Below are 20606 nucleotides of genomic sequence, written 5' to 3'. Positions count from 1 at the left end.
GAAATGTCTACTTAATTCCTTTGTCTATTTTTAAATTCGCTTGTTAGGCTTTTGGTTGTTGAGCTGTAAGAGTTCTTGATATATTCTAACAGTATATACTCTATGAGATAGGAGAGTTGCAAATATGTTGTCCCATTCCATAGATTGTCTTTTCACTTTCTTCATAGTATTTTCACCTTAATGAACAGATGCTTGTTATGATAAAGTCTAGTTTTTCTGTTTTTTCTTTCATTGCTTGTGTATGTGGCGTCACACCTAAGAATCCATATCCAAATCCAACTCCAGGAAGATTTGTTCTTATGTTTTCTCCTAATTATTCTAGTTTTAGCCCTTAACCATAGGTCTTTGACTCATTTTGAGTTAATTTTTGTTTATTGTATGAATTAGGGTACCAAATTCCATTTTTTGTGTGTAGATAGCCAGATGTCCCAGCATCATTTGTAGGGGACTATTCTTTCTCCATTGAAGGGTTTTGACACCCCTTGTTGAAAATCAATTGACCATAGATGAATGGGTTTATTTCTAGACTCTCAATTCTATTTTGTTGGTCCACGTGTCTATCCTTATGCCAGTACCATACTGTTTTGATTACTATAGGTTGGTGTTAAGTTTTGAAATCAGGAAGCGTGAGTCCTCCAAATTTGTTTATTAATTTCAAGATTGTTTGGAGTATTTGAGCCCCTTCTTTTGTGTATTTGAGCCCCTAGCAATGCCCTACAAATTTAGGATGAGCTTTTCCATATCTGCAAAAAAGTATTTAAAATTATGTTGCAATATTGATATAGATCACATTGATTCTGTAGATCACTTTGGGGACTACTGCCATATTAACAGTATTAAGTCTTTCAATCATGAACAAAGAATGTCATTTAATTTATTTAAATTTTTTAATTTCTCTCAATAATTTTTATAGTTTTTTTATGTACAAATCTTGAACCTCCTTAGATAAAATTTTTCCTAATATTTTGTTGAATTATTTTGCATCTCTATTTATAGGAAATATTGGTCTACATTCTTGTTTTCTTGTGATGTCTTTATCTAACTTTGTTTTCAGGGTAATGGAGGCCTCATCAAATTATTTATGCAGTGTTCTATCCTATTCTATTTTAAGGAGGAGTTTATAAAGGAATAATATTAATTAATCCATAACTGGGTGTAGAATTCACCAATGAAGCCATCTGTTCAGGGCTTTTCATTTTGGAAAGTTTTTGATTACTGGTTCAATCTGTTATAGGTGTGTTCTAATTTTCTATTTCTTCTTAATTTAGTTTTGGTAGTTTTTGTGTCTCTAGGAATTTCTCTATTTCATCTAGGTTATCCAACTTGTTGTTGAATAATTGCACATGGTATTCTCTTATAATCCTTTGTAAATTCATATAATATGTATACCATTATTATGTATACCAAATATTATGTGTAATACTATTATTATGTGTATCAAATAACACTGATATTTATAAATAATATAGATTATTAATATATAAATATTATGTTATATACAGTATTTATATGTTATATAGAGAATATTTATATATTAAAAATATATAATAAGGTATTATAGCAACCACCGCAGGCACAATTCATAACCTAATTCCTTTATGTAACTCCCACAACTCATAGAGCTGTCCCTGAAGGTGAAGGAGCAAGGACACAGGGATGTCACCTTGAGTGTTAATCAGGCAAAGATGCTGCTAAACTGGGACACAGTAGAGGAATCTGGTGACTCAGGTAATGGATGAGGTGGGGAGAAGATGCCCATGGATTTAACAAATAGAGAATTCAAGTTTAAATGATGGTGTAGGCTATGGTGGGGCCCCAAGAAAAAAAGTCCTCCCGAAGAAGAAGGGGACCTGTTGGGCACCCCAAAATGTCAACCTTGGCCTCGTCCTGCAGGCCCTTCTGTCGTGGGCCTTGTCTCCACCCCAGGGATGGGCAAGTTGCTGGCTGAGGCCCCGCTGGTCCTGGACACTGAGAAGCAGGCAGTTCTGCAGGAGACTCACAAGGACTTGCGGCCGGGAGTCTCCCCCGTCCTGCTCTCAGATGTCGTCTCGGCCTTTCTGAGCAATAATAACACCCAGAACCTCAGCTCCCCAGTCACCTTCATCTTCCAACACGTGAGTCCTGATAGGATGGGAATGTGGGTATGGAAGAGGCCTGAGTCCTGGGCACAGCCTTGGGGTTCGAGGGGCTCCCCCACTGGTACATCATCTTCCCAGGAAAGCCTTTCACAAGCTAGATTTTGGTCAGCATTTCTTAGCACCAGAACCACCAGTTCACATCTATGCTCTGTTCCTACAGTCAGTGACCCCTGGGCCAAGGGAGGAGGTATTCTGTGTCTTCTGGGAACATGGCCAGAACGGAAGTGGTTATTGGTCGACCAAAGGCTGCTGGATCGTGGGCACCAGAGACACCAGCACCACCTGTCAATGCACCCACCTCAGCAGCTTTGCCGTCCTCATGGCCCCGTATGATGTGCAGGTGAGAGCCCTACGAGGGGCTGCATTCAAGGTCTAGTGCTGTATAACAAATTCTCCCACATGTAGCAAATTTAAAAATCACACAAATTTGTTACTTGCAGTTCCCTCAGGTCAGCAATCTGGCCTGGTGGAGCAGAGGTGTCCGCTCAGAGTCTCACCAGCTGAAATGACTGTCAGCCAGGGCTGCCACATCATCTGAGGCTTCGTGTCCTCCTCTAAGCTCCCAGGTTGCTGGCACAATTCAGTTCCTTGTGGTTGTAGGACTGATTTCTCATTTTCTTGCTAGCTGGCAGTTGGGGACCACGCTCAGCTTCTGTGGGCTACCTGCATCGTTTCTGGTGTGTTCCACTCACATTGCATCAGTGTTTCTGTCTGGAGTCCAGAGAGGAAAAAGCTCCCTCACATTAAAACTCTCTCAAACTTTGAATCTTTTCATCCAAGAACATCCTAGATCATTTAAGAGTTCATCTGATTAGGTCAGGCCCAGGATAAACTCCCTCTCTTAAAGTCATTTGATTGTGGACCTGAACCCCACCTGCAAAATACCTTCCCAGCAGCACCTAGATTGGCATTTGACTGAACACACAGAAGCAGTGATGTGTATACAAGCAGGTAGGGATGTGGTTGCCAAATCGGAATTCTGCTTACCACGGGGTTCTTCAGGACAGGGGTGCTCAGGGGCTGCAGGAAGGAAGGTTTGATGTTGGCAATGGTCAGAGGGGCCAGGAGAGCCAGTGAGTACAGGTGAGTCAGGAGCCACATTTGCCTTCTTCCCTGGCCAGGTGAGCTGGTTACTTTCTCTAGTTCACCAACACCAGAAACTAGCTCAGGTGATATCAAGTAATGGGGCCTTTATGAAATAACATGGCACCCACGTGAAAAGAGTCACAGCCAATGGCCAGACCACATAAGAACCACCAGGAGTGTGAACAACACTTCAAAGCCATGTTTCCTCCTGCCACATCACTAGATAACACAATAATCATACTTTTATTTATATACTGTTTTATATTTACTGAAGAGTTAAAATATTTGCATTTCAAATTCAAACCAAATAAGAGAGAAAAACATTGAAGAGTCTGCATCTCACCCCTAACCCCAACCTAGCCTATCTCCTCTTGCCTCAGACAAGCAAATTTGTTAGTTTCTCCCGTACTTTTCTATGGATATTTTATACATAGAAAAATAATGCATGTACTTGTTCTTTGGTCCTCCTCTTTTCACACACATAATGGAGTGTTTTTTTCACTGTTGTGCGTTTTTATGTTTTTATTATTACATCTGAGAGATTATTCTAGTCCAGTCTATAAAGAGACACTCCATTATTTGTATTGCCAAATTGCATTTTGTTGTGTGAATGCGCCATAAATTACACATCAAGTCTTCTCATAGTGGGCATTTCATTTTGATCATTTGCTAATACAAATAATGTTGCAATTGTTTACACACACTTCATTTTTCTCGTGTTTGAATATACTGTACATGTTCCAGGTTAAATTCATAATTGTATGTCGGTATATTTTTCCATCGTCAACAAATAGAAGTCACACCTGTAAACACTCCCACCAGCATTACATGAAGGTGATTTCTTATACCTCATCACAAGGTTATTATCAAATTTTTGGATGTTTACTCATCTGAGTGGAATGGATAATGTTTATTTAAATGCTATTCGTATTTCCTTCTCCAGAAACAATTTGATCACATGCTTGGTCTCTTTTTCTATTGGCTTGTAGATACATTTCTTACAGATTTGTGTGAGCTTTTTATATAGTAGGGAAATTATTTTGTTAGACTAAAGATACTTGATATTTGGTATGCATGAAAATCATTTGGAGGACTTGTTATTTATTTTTTTTACCAGTTTATAAGTTATATAAATGTCTAACCACTATGCAGTACACCCGAAACTAATATAAAATAATATTGAATATCAACTGAAACTGAAAAAAATAATCATTAAAAAAGAATCATTTCAAACTCACAGGCATGTTTCAAATATAAAAATAGTGCAAATATATATATTGCTCTTATTCAGATGGACCAATTTTGAACGCTTTTACTTCCACTCCTGTTCATTAGCACATCCCTCTCTCTCTCTCTCCCTCTCCGTCCCTCTCTATCTCTATCTCTATGTCTATCAATTTCAACCTCTATCTCTCCCCTCTTTCTTCGTTCTCCTTCCCCTCTCCCCTTTCTTCCTTTCCCTCTTCTCTCCTGTCTCCTTTCTCTTATCTCCCCTAGTTATGCTGAAATAGAATTGGTGGCATTTTTTTATGCTCCCCTTATAATTAAGATACTTCACAAAAAAGAGGCAGGAAATACGAATTTTAAGCTGCCGCCATCATCAGAGTATAGCGGCTGTCCTCCTTTAACCCAGGATCCACTTCTAAATCTGTAAGGATTCCTGACCAGCAAGGAACAGGTGTTGCAGGGAGGAGGTGAGTGGAGTCTGGGTGCGGAGTTGAGACCTGGATATCGAGTCTCCAGGTACAGACTTTGTCACTCAGAATGACATAATGAGGTCAAAGGATGGTGCTTAACCCCGAGCTTCGTGCCTCCGTGACCCTCACAGGGTAACCTATAAGCTTAGTCATGCCCAAAAGCCTGAAGGAAAAGAAACCCGATGAGTCCCAGGGCTTGGTCTTTGGTAAGGACTCTCCTATCCCTCAATTCGCCCAGGGTCTGAATTAATCAGTTCAGGACCCCAGAAAATTTAACATTACCAGTAACATCACAAATTTACCTGGCTCCTCCTTTCTTGATTTTGTGACAACTAAAAGTAAAACTAAAGAGGATGGAAGGGTCATTACCCCAGAGCAGGAAAGTGTGACTGTGATGTCTCTTCTCTGGGTCCCAGGAGGAGGATCCCGCCCTGGCTGCGATCACCTACATGGGGCTGAGCCTGTCTCTGCTGTGCCTCCTCCTGGCGGCCCTCACCTTCCTGCTGTGCAAAGCCATCCAGAACACCAGCACCTCGCTCCACCTGCAGCTCTCGCTCTGCCTCTTCCTGGCCCACCTGCTCTTCCTCACGGCCATCGACAGAACTGAGCCCAAGGTACTGACACGGTCCCAAAGGACCCCCTGCCCTCACCAGGGGACGCGGAGTTCATGGGCCCCTGCTGCATCGACACCTTAATCAAACGGCCTTGGGTTGTGGGAAGGTTAGAGCAGTGAGTAGCCACTTTCACACCGAGTGACGCAACGAGCAGACAAACTCTCTTGTAACAACTCCTTCATACACGTCCGAGTTCTCCCCAATGGCAAGGCGCAGGAGAGGTCCTGGGGCCACACTCCCCCTGACTCCCCCCGGTGACTCTCACTCCTCCCCCAGGTGCTGTGCGCCATCATCGCGGGTGCCTTACACTACCTCTACCTGGCGTCCTTCACCTGGATGCTGCTGGAGGGCCTGCACCTCTTCCTCACTGCACGCAACCTGACGGTGGTCAACTACTCCAGCGTGAGCAGGTTCATGAAGAAGTTCGTGTTCCCTGTGGGCTACGGAGTCCCGGCTGTAATCGTGGCCATTTCCGCAGCGTCCAGGCCTCACCTTTATGGGACACCCACCCGGTAAGTGCAAATTCCCACTGTCCTTGTTTTCTCCACGTGACGTGGACCAGCAGGGAACCAACGCAGCACTTTGATTATGCTAGATCACAATATGGGGAGAGAGCTACTGTGTAATAATGCCTAGGGCATCTTTCTGGTGGCAGTTTATAATAATTAAGGAGAATGTCTTTATTTTTTAATTATTTTTTTTCAGTTACAGTTGACATTCAATATTATTTTATATTCAGCTTCAGGTGTACAGCACAGCGCTTAGACATTTATATAATTTATGAAGCGATCCCTACTGATTGGTCTAGTAACCCCCTGGCACCATACATAGTTGTTGCAACATTATTGACTATATTCCCTGTGCTGTACTTTACATCCCTGTGACTATTTTTAAACTACGACTTTGTATTTCTTAATCCCTTCACCTTTTACACCCAGTTCCCTAAACCCCCTCCCCTCTGACAACCATTAGTTTGTTCTCTATATGTATAAAACTGTTTTTGTTTTGTTTGTTTTGTTCTTTATACTCCATATATAAGTGAGATCATATGGTATTTGTCTTTCTCTGTCTGACTTATTTCACTTAGAATAATGCCCTCTGGGTCCATTCATGTTCTCACAAATGGTAACATTTCATTCTTTTTATGGCTGAGTAATATTCTATTTTATATATATATATATATATATATATATATATATATATATATATATATATATCTTATAGATATATAGATATATATATATTTATATATATATATATCTATTTTATATATATATATATATATATATATATATATATATATAACACATCTTCATCCAATTGTCTACTGATGGGCATTTTGGTTGTTTCCATATCTTGGCTATTATAAATAGCACTGCAGTGAACATAAGGGTGTATATATCTTTTCAAATTAGTGTTTGGATTTTTTTGAGTAAATACCCAGAAATGTAATTGTTGGGTGATAATGTCGTTCTATTTTTAATTTTTTGAGGAAACTCCATACTGTTTTCCACAGTGGCTGCACCAATTTGCAGTCCCACCTACAGTGCACAAGGGTTCCATTTTCTCCACGTCCTCGCCAACACTTGTTGTTTGTTGATTTATTGATGATGGCCATTCTGACAATTGTGAGATGATATTTCATTGTGCTTTAAATTTGCATTTCTCTGATTAGTGATGTTGAGCATCTTTTCATATGTCTTTAGGTCATGCGTATGTCCTCTAGAGAAATATCTCTTCATGTCCTCTGCCCACTTGTTAATTGGATTGTTTGCTTTTTTGGTGTTGAATTGTATGAGTTCTTTATAAATTTTGGCTATTAACCCCTTATCACATGGATGATTGGCAAATATCTTCTCCCATTCAGTAGGCTGTTTTTTTTCATTTTGTTGGTGGTTTCCTTTGCTGTACAAAAACACTTTAGTTTGATGTAGTCCCATTTGTTCATTTTTTTCTTTTGTTTTCCTTGCCGAAGGAGACAGATCATTAAAAAATATCACTAAAAAATGTCAGAGAGTTTACTGCCTATGTATTCTTCTAGAAGATTTATGGTTTTGGGTCTTACATTGAAGTCTTTAATCCATTTTGAGTTTATTCTAGTATATAGTGTAAGAAGGTAGTCTAGTTTCATTTTTTTTTTGCATGTTTCCGTTCAGTTGTTTCAATGCCATTTATTGAATAGACTGTCTTTACCCCACTATATATTCTCGACTCCTTTGTCATAGAGTAAATGACCATATAAGCATGGGTTCATTTCTGGGCTCTCTATTCTGTTCCATTAATCTACGTGTCTGTTTTTATACCAGTACCATGCTGTTTTATTAACTCCACCTGAAATCACAGCCTTAGGCAGTTAGTGATGTGATGGTAGTTTGCTATTTCTTTGGTAATGCCCTAGGGGTAAACATTTTTTATCCCCCACCGAGATGAGCTCTCAGTCAAATCAAATAGACACCAACTTTGGAGAATATAAGGTTCCCAGGGAGCTAATGGGTCAGAAAAAGATGATTGACTGTGCTCTGGGAATGGTGGTGATGCTTTTAACAGAGCTCCAAAAATAGTCAGATCTCTCCGTTGTCTGCATGCTACCAATTTTTGGCTGCTTTATTACTAAGCCGGGGAGAGAAGGAATGGAAATAGCTGCCAGTTAAAACATCAAGACTCCTTCCTCACCAGTCTTATCAAGATTCAGTACTTTCCTTGGATAGACTATTTTCAGTTTGTTCTGTGGTGTTGGGTACTTGCCAGAGTTTTGAAATGGTTTTGCTTATATTTTTGTTGTTTTAGAAGAAAAGTTTTCACTCCTACATCCAAGAAGTCAGTCTCCCAGAACGTGCACTCTTAACCACAATATGCTGCTAAAATTTATGCTCACCTGTATCAACTGAACTCTTTCCAGGAGTCCTTTTTGGACACCTCAGTTCTTTCTTGCTTACATTCTTCTCGGTGTACATTTTATTGTACAAAAATGTCTTACCACACTCTCTATTGTCCTGCAATAAATATGCTGCCTCTCTCTCTCTCTACGTTCCTCTGATGTTGGTGTGGGGACAGAGCCAGGAGTGCAGTTTCCAGGCTCTCCACCTGACGTGGAAAGGTGCTCACTCGGGTAGTAAATACCATCAACTGTGATTGGATGGCCATCAGCTGTGACTCGTTGGCCGTCAGCTGTAACCAGTGAGCCATTGGCCACTAATATGACTGCTGTGGCTTCGCTAGCAGAAAATGGGGGCTAGCAAGAAGATGGTGGCTGGCAAGCGCAGACTGCAGTTAGGATGGCGGATTGCGGATCGTGTGGCTCCTGTGTCTCCAACCCAGCCGCCAGCAAGAACATAGTGGTATGACACCCCTATCTATGGCTCCATGGGTGTTCCCTTTTGGCCTCACCATATCCTGTGTTCTTATGTGGGGAGCGGGACCAGAGACCCCGCATGACACCCTGCATGACAGTTGGATCAAGAGTGAATTCTGTCACTATCAGTAAAACCTTGAGCAATAGTCTTAAGCCTTCTATGCTTCAGTTACCAATCTGTACTCTTAAGAGAACTTCTGGTCTGCACTATTGTTAAAATTAAATTGAATAACTCAACAACAAAAGACAAATAGACTGATTTGAAAATGGACAAAAGAATTGAATAGACATTTCTCCCAACATATGTAATGATGAATAAGTACATAAAATGATGCTCAAAATCATTAGTCGTTAAGAAAATGCAAATCAAAAACCACAAAATGAAATGTCACTTCGCATCCATTAGGTTAAATGGTTAAAATTTTAAAAGGACAATACAAAGAGTTTGCAAGGATATGGAAAAATTTGAAGGCTCATACATTGCTGGTTGGAATGTAAAATAAAGTAGCCACTTTGGAAAATGGTTTGACAGTTTCTCAAGTGTTGAACATATATAGCTACCACATGACCCAGCAATTCTACTCCTAGGTATGTACCCAAAACAAACGAAAACATATGTGAACACAAAAACGTGTACATGAATGCTCATAGCAGCATTATTCAAAATAGCCAAGAATTGGAAACAACCTAAATAGCCATCGACTGATGAATGGATAAACAGAATGGTGTATCTATACTAGAAAATATTATTTAGCCATTAAAAAAATAAAAACGATTATTCGGCCATAAAAACATGCTACAACATGGACACATTATACTAGGTGAAAGAATCCAGTTATAAAATACACAATGTATGGTTCCGTTTGTGTCCAGAATAGGCAAATCCATAGAGACAGAAAGTCAATTAATGGTGCCATGGGGATCTGGTGGGAGGTGAGCTTCACAGGAATGAGGAGTGACTGCTGATGTGAATGAGTTGTTTTGTTTTTTGTTTTTTGGGTTTTTTTGTTTTTTTTTGAGGATTAGAAAATGTTCTAAAGTTAGATTATAGTGATGATTGCACAACTCTGTGAATATTTTAAAGGTCACTGAACTGTACACTTTAAATGGGTGAATTTTATGGTATGTGAAATACATCTCAATGAAGGCATACATTTTTTTAATTCAGTAGATGGGTTTTGCAACAGTTGAAAAGAAATTAAATTGAATAGTGCAACAAAGGTGCTTAAAACCTGTCAGGTTCACAGGACTCTCAAAACCTGTCAATACCTGTGCAGACTTCTGCCATGCTTCAACACAGCCTTAGCATCATCCACACAATGTTCAAATCTCAGCTCAGATACAATTTTCTTGGGGAATCTTCCTTAACCATCCTAATTCCTTCGACTCAAAACTCAGTATGACATCCAATGGTACATTCTCATAGCCTCCCATTTTTGTTGTGGTGTTACAGTGTGTCTAATTATGTGTCTCCTACCTGATGTGAGATTTGTGGCATTTAAGACCACATTTACTTTCTTCATCACCATATCTTTACAGCCAACCACAGTGCCTGTCACAGAAGAGACACTCGGTATTTGTTGATGAATGAATTAATGGATTAATCTATGTAATTGTTCTGCATTTCAAAGGACCAATGCACTTTTTATTCTCTCTCTTGCCTAGCTGCTGGCTCCACTCAAAAACGGGATTTATATGGGCTTTCCTTGGACCAGTCTGTGCCATCTTCTCTGTGAGTTATGACATCAGAGCGTCCTTAACACTCAGCTGAAGGTCATTAGAAGAGCAGAATTGCGGCAGGGTGGGGGGATTACAGGATCAGGAATGATCCTGAGTTGTCATGGATTTGGTTTGGTTTTCTAAGACTGCTCCTAGAACTGCAAACTCTAACACTGTTACTAAATATGAAAACTACGTAACTGTGGAGTTGATGTTGGACAGGCTAGGCTGGTGATAACAGATCGAAATTTTATTCAATAAAACTTCTGTGGTTTCCTGAAGGTCAATCTAGCTTTCTGTTTAATGACCCTCTGGATTTTGAAGAGCAAACTGTCTTCCCTCAACAATGATGTGTCCACCTTCCAGAATACAAGGTAATATGGAGAAGAGGTTGACAACCCCAAGAGACGTGTGGTCCCAATATCAAATCCATGTGCCTCAGTAGCCCCTGATGTCCCTTCTCAAGGTCTTCTGAGGGAACCCAGAGTAAAGAGATATGGCTGTCCTTCTATGGCAGCAAGTTTGAATTCAGTGGTGTGCTGCTGCCACTTCCACCAAAATTTCTGTCTGTCTCTAATCCCAGCTTGTAACTCCCTCAGCAACAAGAACTGACATTGGTTGATAAGAATTCTTTGGACTTTTATCAGCAGTCCTATGACAGAAGTACAAACAATCTTTATGTTCCCATGAGGCACTTAGAAAAATCTGTGAGTGCTCCCACATTCCAGGCTATACTGTCACACCCACCCTCAGTTCAGGATACTTTTCACCCCTCTTTATTTCTCTCTCTGGAGAAATATCCTATTCTAGGCTTGAGCTGTCCTTTACTCCAAGAACCCTTGTGAAAATTTAATGCTCTTTCTTCTATGTTCCTATCATTATCCTTTCTAAATTTTGCATGTCTTTATTTGCTTGTATTAGTCATTTGGATAGACTAGGAGATTTATGAAAACAGAAATTTTGTCTTCATTATTTTTTAATGCCCAGGCACCATTGCAGAGCCTGGTGTAGATAGAGTATGGCCCCAATAATGTTGGTTGAATAAAATTAGGGATCTCTATGGAGCATCATAACATTTTTTGAAACTTGCCTTTTTAAGTGTCACTACCCTCCTCAGTCCAATGCCATCCTGGACCCGAGTGGCATTTCTAATGTGGGGAATCACTGACAGTAAAGATCAAAGCTGATCACAACTCAATCTGAGAACTCATCATGAACGGGAAGGCAGGAGCACCCATGGCATAGAGATGAGAATGGCCTTGATTCTGTTCTTGGTGCACCATGGGCCTCCCTTCTCCTCCTCCCCAGGATGCTGACATTTAAAGCGACAGCTCAGCTCTTCATCTTGGGCTGCACCTGGTGTGTGGGCATCCTGCAGGTGGGCCCAGCTGCCCGCGCCATGGCCTACCTCTTCACCATCATCAACAGCCTGCAGGGCGTCTTCATCTTCCTGGTCTACTGCCTCCTCAGCCAGCAGGTACCACTGTCCGACTCCCACTCAGGACTCTTTCCCTCCTCCCTCCTCTCTGTGAGCTGACTCAGAGTGTGTTTTGCCTCTGCAGGTCCGAGAGCAATATAGGAAATGGTTGAACGCGGTCAAGAAAACCAAAGCCGAGTCTGAGAAGTACACCCTTTCCAGCAGGGCCACATCTGAAACCTTCAAAGATAGTGTGGTGAGATCACGCATAGCTCCCAGAGCAGTTCACTAACTGATCCACTCAGTAGCTCATGCCGATCACACTGGACAGCCTGGGTATATCGTAGGTGATACCCTAGGATGGCTCACACTGGCTTCACTCTTTTACTCATTAACCATTAGCACTAGTCTCAGTTAAAAATATACATATTTTGCTCTTACTCCTTGGGAAACTGTGTTCATCTTAACTTTTACCCATCAACACTCTGATGGAAGACCTATCATGTGCCATACATGGTTAACTAAATAAGCAACAATTAACTATATGAATCAGTGATCATATTCTACTCAGTGCCACATTGTCTTACCCTTTTTTTCTTCATCCACCTCGTTCTCATAGTCACTCAGCACCATTCCTCAAAAAAGGCAAAAATGGGGGGAAATGATGTACATATTTAAGAATTTAACAGAAATAAGTGTTAGCTGGCATTTTAGACTTTCTTACCGAGACTGCCTGACATTTTCAGCACCCTTCACCCACTGCAAAACCAGGAAGGAAAAGCAGTAATGGCATGGGATAATTCATGGCAGTGATTACTAAGAACGAATACCGGGTTAGATTTACACAGTTCTTTATTTTATTTTTTTAGAATTAGGAAGTTCTTTTACCTACGTTTTATCACTTCATCTTCTACCTCTTATTAAATACCCCGAGTCTTCCTTCCCATTTAAAGGAGCTCCCAGGAAGTCCTTCTGCCTTTCTCTCATTACCTTATTCACCCAACCTCTACAAGTACTGGTTCCATCACTGAGTCTCTATCTCCTCTCCCTTTCTCAGCAGATATTCTTACCACCTATTTCTTAGACAATATCCAAGTCATCATGATGACCCTGTGAACTGCATGCTCTCAACCATACCAACCAAATATTAGCATGCATCCTCTCCACTTTCCCATATTGTTGACATAATTTCCCTCCTCTTCTTTAAAAACAATGCAGAATTGTACACCTGAAATCTATGTAATTTTACTAACAATTGTCACCCCAATAAATTTAATTTAAAAAAAAAACAATGCTTCTACCCACATTTTGGACCCCATCATCCCTGCCTTATTAATTATCCTTACATTATTGTTCATACATTCTCTCTCTCCCTCCTCCTTCCCTCCCTTTTCCCCTCCATCCTTTCCTCACCTTCTCAAAAGTATTCTTCCCATAGTCATAGAATATTTGGTTCTCTTCTATCTTACAGACATGTACTACTTGGCCTACCATTCCCTTCTAGCTACCAGAAGAGTTGACTTTTCTCTGTCTCCATTTCCTTGCTTTAAACTCACTCCCTCAACCCATGTAAATATGGCTTCTTTCCCCGCCTCATTCCTTCAAAGCAAATATTTCTTAGGTCTACATGATCTCCATGTCCCTAAATGTCCTTCCAGAAACGTATTATACTATTTATCCCTCCTTTTTCATAAAACACTCCATCTATATGCTCTCTAGATTCTGTTTACATGTCCCTCCATGTTTTTCTTCCATTATCTCTACCTTTTGTCCCTTTGTCTTCTTTATAGCTCTATCCAATGGATTGTTTCCAGAACAATTTCAATTGTCTTTAAATTCTTTCTTCCTAGACAATACCATGTTTCCTCAAAAATAAGACCTAGCCAGACCATCAGCTCTAATGCATCTTTTGGAGCAAAAATGATAAGACCTGGTATTACATTACATTACATTACATTACATTACATTACATTACATTACATTACATTACATTACATTACATTACAAGACCCGGTCTTATATTATGTTAAAATTAGACCGGGTCTTATATTAATTTTTGCTCCGAAAGACGCATTAGGGCTGATGGCCTAGTTAGATCTTATTTGCGGGGAAACACAGTAGCATCTATTCCTTAGATTCAGTCACTGTCTAAATGCAAAAGATGGCTACATATGTTTCTTTAGTTCTAACCTCTCCTCTGAGAACTAGAGGAGTATTTCCAGTTACTTAATTGACTTCTTTGATATCTCCAAGACACCTTCAACTCAGCCTTCCAATAGAAGACTTGCAGTCTTTACCCTAATCCAGTCTTTTCCCATGGTGTCTTTCTCTCTCTGAATGGCACTATGTCCATCCTGTGGCACAAGTTTGGAACATGAAAGTTACTCTCAACAATTATCTTATTTCCCACCACAAGCCGTCCAGTATACAGACCTGTCGTTTTTGTTCTCAGCACGCCTTCAGGATGTGTAGCTGGCTCAGTCTCCATCACCCCTCCTTAACCAGGCTGGCATCTTCACTTGTCTGAACAACTGCAGTACCTTTGCTTACTCGTGTCACCTGCTACTGCCTCTTTACACAGAAGTCAGACAGATCTTTTCACAACACAAATAAAATAATGCCATGCCTTTGTTAAACCTTTATTATGTACTTTCTCTTGTGTTCAGTTCCGAATAACTTCTGGAAGCACAACATTTATATATACTTCTTGAGTAGAGAGAAACATGTGCAATTGCCCATCTCAAGTGCCAGAAGTTGCACTGAGCTTTCTATAGATCCAGGAATAAATAACTCATTTTGGGAATGGAAAAAATAAGGTAAAAAAGGAAGAATTAATGTTTCTACCTTTATGTCTTAGTAATAATTAACAATAAATAACATTTCTGACCTTTCATTAATTTCCTACCTGCCCTCTTTTATGACTCCATGCGTAAGTAATAGTTCACAAACCCAGAAACAGAGGGGTCAGGACATACATTTTGAAACAGATAGCTCATTCTTTGTAGCACACTTAATTGCTCTTATCTTCTATAACTTGGGGTTAGGAAATGTAGGGAGATGGGTGGGACTTCTGAGAAACACCAGGGTCTAGAAAAATAAAATTAATATGGCCTTTTCTTACTCTGACAAATCCATCTGGTAAGGAAATTTTATGATTAAAGGCTTCTTAAATTTCTTACTTCTTTTGTCAAAGGAAATGTTTAAGTTATCTTTCTATAGCCGTATGTGTCATTTCTAAAATATTATCTTTCCAGGTTAATTAAGAAGATCTTTTGAACTATATCCTCTTATCCCATGGAAAATCTTTGAGCCACTAAGAAAGGACAAAAAGACTCTGTTGTGTGTGTTTCAAGAAATTCATCATGTCAGCAATATGGAAGAAGTCATGGTGGACATGCTTGACCCTCAATTCCTACAAAATCTGGAAAACTCAACATATAAAAGGCCAGTGGTGGCCCAATTCCTTGGTCACTTCGGGTTAAGTTCTTTTCTGAAGTCTTTTCTTCCTACAAAGACTCTTCCAGATGCTAAAAGTCTATGAGAAAAAAAAGAAAAAAAAAGCAGCCTCAAAGGATTTTCTTATCAACAACAGCCAGAACGTAGATGGATGTTCACACCATAGTCTGGATTTCTTAATTTCCTTGTTCAGTGTATCTATGGGTTTAATTGTTCACTCATTCAAAAATATTAATTACTCACCATGTCTAAGGCAGAAATCAAGAAAGACATAGGTCCTGTCTTCGTGGAGCTTTCAGAGGGAAATATGAGTAAAGTAATTTTTACAGCGAAAGTTGACTCAGAGGCTAAAAGGTCCCTATACAAAGCTGAGCAATTGCCATGCAAACCATTGCACAGACACCATCTTTCATCCTCACACCAACATGCAGATATTTTGTAAACTCAGATTATGATATATATATTTTAGGCTTTGTGGGTCAATATATTGGTGTATTAGGGTTCTCCACATAAATATAATTAATGTATTTCTACTGGTTATGTAATATAATCCTGGGGGGGGGTTGTTTTGTTTTTTTAGCTAAGGAAAAGGGTTCACACTCATTTAAAATTTTTTAAATTTTTCTTCTCATCTCATGTAATGATCCTATTTAGTTCTAATAATTCTGATTTTCAAAGGACAATCCTGGCTTATTCTTGCTATCCTGAAAAAATTAATAGTGGCCGCTCTCACTCTTGAACATGTCCTTTGGAAATCAAATCATGTGGTGACCCATCAAATAACATGTTTTTTACTTAAAATTGTCTTATTTTTTCAGATATTATTGTTGGTATAGCAGCTTTACTTTGCTATAATCTTTTTCCTTTTTTAATTTTTAATATTTCTCCATCCCTTGTTTCAGGAAATTCTCATACAGCTGAATTTTCGTCTGATATTTTCTTCCACCTCTTCTCAAAATGTCTGCCTTTACTAGTGAGTTTAGACCATTTTCACTCGTGGTTACTGATATGTTTGGATGTGTTTTTAGCGTCTTTTTTCTTTTTTTTGCTCCCTGTCCTACATTTGCTCTGTTTATTTTTAATTTTCCTTTGGACATATCAAGAGTGTGTAAGTTCCTTTTTTAAAAAAGAAAGTTACACATTCTATTTCTGCCCTTTTAGTAGTTACCCTTCAATGTTTTAAAACATTGCTATATAATTTACAAAGCCAAAGTTAATCACTGTGACAACCTATCCCCTAAACAATACGAAGATCTTAGAATATCTTAACTCGAATCCCCTCGTTATACAAGTTATTTTTGTTCTGCATTGTGAGTATATGTTTTTATTAAAAGTTTTTAAATTAGCCATTATAAAGAATATTGTCATATGCTGTCGTTTTTTTGTTTTGTTTTGTTTTGTTTTGAGTCTTAAACACATTTTAACACTTTCTTTGTACACCAATTCTTCTTGAATCTCATTGCGTTCCTCTGAATTTGATTACTGTCTTTTGGAGTTTGTCTTTTAAATGTGCCTCAGTGAGAATTTGTTAGCGGTAAAGTCTCAGATTTTCATCATTTGAAAATGCCTGCATTTCACCACTAATTTTTTTCACACTTGGCTTTGCCAGTCATGAGGAAATAAATACCTTCTTCTGCCTCAGAAAATTTGTTAGATTTTTCATCACATAATATTGAAAAAGTTCTCATTAACATAAGTTGTTTGAAGATTTATTTACTTATTTATTTCCTTTGACACCACACCCCTCACAAACACACATTCACCCATTTCTATTCTTTCTATAGGTTCTTTTCATTTATATGTATAAGTGAAAAGATTTGTTAAAAGGTATTGACTCACATGATAATGGAGGCTGAAAGTTCCACAATCTGCTAACTGCAAGCTGGAAAGCCATGAACGCTGGTGGTATAGTTAAAAGGCCAAAGAGCCAGAGAGCTGATGGCATAGATTCCAGTCTGGGTGGGAAGACCTAAGAACCAGGAGCCCTGAGGATAGAAGATACATGTCCCAGCTCCAACAGTCAGGCTGAGTTATTCAACCTCTCTCCACCTTTTTATTCTATTTAAGCCCTCAATGGATTAGATAATGCCCATCCACATCAGAGAGAGACATGTTTTACTCAGTCTACCAAATGCTAACCTCTTCTGGAAACACCCTCCCAGATACTCCCCCAAATCACGTTTAACCAGCTTTCTGGGCATCCTGTGGCCCAGTCAACTTGATACATAAAACTAACCATCACAGCCAGACACAGGCAGACCTCGGAGATTTTGCAGGTTCAGTTCCAGATCACCACAATCAAGTGCATATTGCAATTAAACAAGTCACACGATTTTGATGGGGGGGTCGGTTCTCAGTGCATGTAATAGTTAGATGTACACTATATTGTAATTTAGTAAGTGTGCAATAGCATTACATATAAAAAACGCAATCTACCTACCTAGATTAAAACTAAAAATACTAGATTTATTGCTAAAAATACTAGCCGTTATCTGAGCGTGTTGGAAATAAACGCCTCTGATACACTTGCTCGATGCAGGGTTGCAACAAACTTTCAATTTGTAAAAAAAAAAAAAAAAAAAATAGTATCTGCAAAGCACCAAAATATGAAGCACAATAAAGCAAGGGTATGCTTGCTTCTATAGCAACAGCTTAGCTCTGCCATTGTAGCATGAAAACAGCTATATACACTCATCAATCAATAATTATGACTGTGTTTTAATAAAACTTTATTTATGGACACTGAATTTGAATTTCATGTAATGTTCACATGACACAAAATACCATTCTTCTGTTGATTATTTTCACCCACTGAAAATGTAAAAACTAAGCACATGGGTTGTAGAAAAACAGGTAGTAAGCCAGATTTGGCCCACGTGGCCACAGTGTGCCCATCTCTGCCCAACTTATCTATTTATTAACTACTTTAATATTTGATGAGCACTCACTCTTTTGAAAGGTGTGATGCTAAACTGAGAGAAACTAAAATGAACGGGGCAGATATGACCCCCATGTCCACGAATCTTGAGGACCTGTGTATTATTCGGCTCAGGCTGTCATGACACAATATCCTAGACTGGGTATCTTAAACAGCGAAAGTTGTTTTCTCACAGTTCTGGATGCTGAGAAGTTCAAGATCAAGATTTGAAGAGTTCCGGTTTTGATTTTGGCTCTCTTCCTGGTGTGCAGAAGTCCACTTGCCACTGTGTGCTCACATGGCCTTTTCTCCGTGCTCAAACATGGAGAGAGAGAGAAAACACTTGTGTTTCTTCCTACAGGGGTGCTAATCCCATCATGAGAGCCTTACCCTATCGAACTCTAATTATCTCCCAAAGGCCCAGTCACAAATACCATTACACTGGGGGCAGAGCTTCAACATGAATTTGGGGAGAGGGCACACAAACTCTCAGTCCACAGCAATCTATAAGATGCAAAACTAGGAAAAAGGGACAATATAGCAGATGTCGTGCAGGGTGTCAGGCGGGGTCTCTGGTCCCGCTCCCCGCATAAGAACGCAGGATGTGGCGAGGCCAAAAATGAACACCCACAGAGCCATATGTAGGGGAGTCATACCACTATAGTCTCACTGGAGGCTGGATTCACACAACGTGAGACCTGCTGTTTGCTTTTCCGCCAACCGACCAACAACTCTCCTCAACTCGACTCCCCAACGCAGCCGCGGCAGTTATATTAGTGGCCAATGGCTCAAGGGTTACAGCTGACGGTCAACTAGCCACAGCTGACGGCCATCTACTACCCGAGCCAGCACCTTTCCACATGAGGCCGAGAGCCTGGAAACTGCACTCCTGGCTCTGTCCCCATAGCAGAGTAGGTATTGAGATCTAGGGGACACACAGCACCTATGGGGACATGACAGAAGTAGAACATAGCCCTGGTTGGAGAGGGCAGATGGGAGTGAGCTGTAGGGTCGGCTGATGAAGGCAACCTTACCTGATTACGATTTGGGAGACAGATCTTGGCATTTACCATTATGTCTTCTTTTTAAATCTATTAAGTCTGTTCTCTTTATTTATAATGGTAATATAACAGTATTAATGGGCTTGGAAATTATACTAATATTGATTTGAGAAGGGTCCAGATCAGTTGGCTTATTGAGTGCCCTACATTATTAATTTCCCTGATTGTTTCCACCTGAGGTCATTTAACTTGTTATTCTGTTCCCTGTATTTTATGTATACGTACTGAAAATCAAGTCTGAAAGAACAGGTCCCAGCAAGCTTTTTCTACCATGGGCCCGGTAGTAAATATTTTTGGCTTTGGAGACTTGCAGTGTGTCACGCGGGGTGGCCTGCGTGGTCTCAGCTCCCGCTCCCCACATAAGAACGCAGGACATGGTGAGGCCAAAAAGGAACAACCACGGAGCCATAGATAGGGAAGTCATACTGCCATATTCTTGCTGGTGGCTGGGTTGGAGACACAGGAAGCAGGAGCCACACTATCCACAACCTGCCATCTACTTCTCTCTGCCAACCCACCTCACCTGCTAGCTGCAATCCGCCGTGCTAACTGCAATCCGCGCTTGCTAGCTCAGCCACCATCTTCTTGCTAGCTCCCATTTTCTGCTAGCGTAGCCATAGCACTTATATTAGTGGCCAATGGCTCACTGGTTACAGCTGACGGCCAACTAGTCACAGCTGATGGCCATCCAATCACAGTTGATGGCCATTTACTACCTGAGCCAGCACCTTTCCACATGAGGCCGAGAGCCTGGAAACTGCACTCCTGGTTCTGTCCCCATACTCCACCCCTACAAGGTCTCGCCTCACAATCTACGTGACAAGCGTCTTCCACGAGGGGCCCCGTGCGAGGAGCCTGGAGGTGAATGCAATATCCTGGACACAGCCAGGCTCTCTGGACACAGCCAGGGCCTCTCAGGGCACTGCCACTCTCTCTGGGCACAGCCAGTCTTCCTGGGCAGAGCCAGTCTTTCTCACATATTCTCCATGGCAGCTGGTCGAGACACAAAAGCAAACATCCGCCAGTTCCACTACATGGTGGTATGTTCCCAAGCAAACAGTCATGCGGTCCATTAAATTAGGGATAGAAGGCCATTCCCCATAGTCCACAGTCATTCGCCAGGACTGTGCGTTAGCCTCATAATGTGTG

At 40.3% G+C, this 20606-nt stretch overlaps 1 protein-coding gene across 1 annotated transcript in view; it reads left to right on the top strand.

The window, feature by feature from the left end:
- The window catches only part of LOC109439421 (adhesion G protein-coupled receptor E2-like), a 44438-nt gene extending 27591 nt beyond the window's left edge, over nucleotides 1–16847 (top strand). Inside the window, exons 13-22 of the mRNA XM_074338119.2 lie at nucleotides 1621–1728; nucleotides 1894–2114; nucleotides 2299–2478; nucleotides 5338–5535; nucleotides 5812–6047; nucleotides 10553–10619; nucleotides 10889–10980; nucleotides 11915–12083; nucleotides 12169–12279; nucleotides 15278–16847. Of these exons, the coding sequence (XP_074194220.2) occupies nucleotides 1621–1728; nucleotides 1894–2114; nucleotides 2299–2478; nucleotides 5338–5535; nucleotides 5812–6047; nucleotides 10553–10619; nucleotides 10889–10980; nucleotides 11915–12083; nucleotides 12169–12279; nucleotides 15278–15286 (1391 nt within the window). The 3' untranslated portion in view covers nucleotides 15287–16847. The remainder of the gene's footprint in view (nucleotides 1–1620; nucleotides 1729–1893; nucleotides 2115–2298; nucleotides 2479–5337; nucleotides 5536–5811; nucleotides 6048–10552; nucleotides 10620–10888; nucleotides 10981–11914; nucleotides 12084–12168; nucleotides 12280–15277) is intronic.
- The last annotated feature ends 3759 nt before the right edge of the window (nucleotides 16848–20606 follow it).

Source organism: Rhinolophus sinicus, chromosome 15 (genome assembly GCF_057876585.1).
Source record: "Rhinolophus sinicus isolate RSI-liver-muscle chromosome 15, RSI-T2T, whole genome shotgun sequence".
Classification (NCBI taxonomy): domain Eukaryota; kingdom Metazoa; phylum Chordata; class Mammalia; order Chiroptera; family Rhinolophidae; genus Rhinolophus; species Rhinolophus sinicus.
The sequence above is the reverse complement of the archived record's forward strand: the minus strand, read 5'-3'. Positions and strand labels throughout refer to the sequence as shown.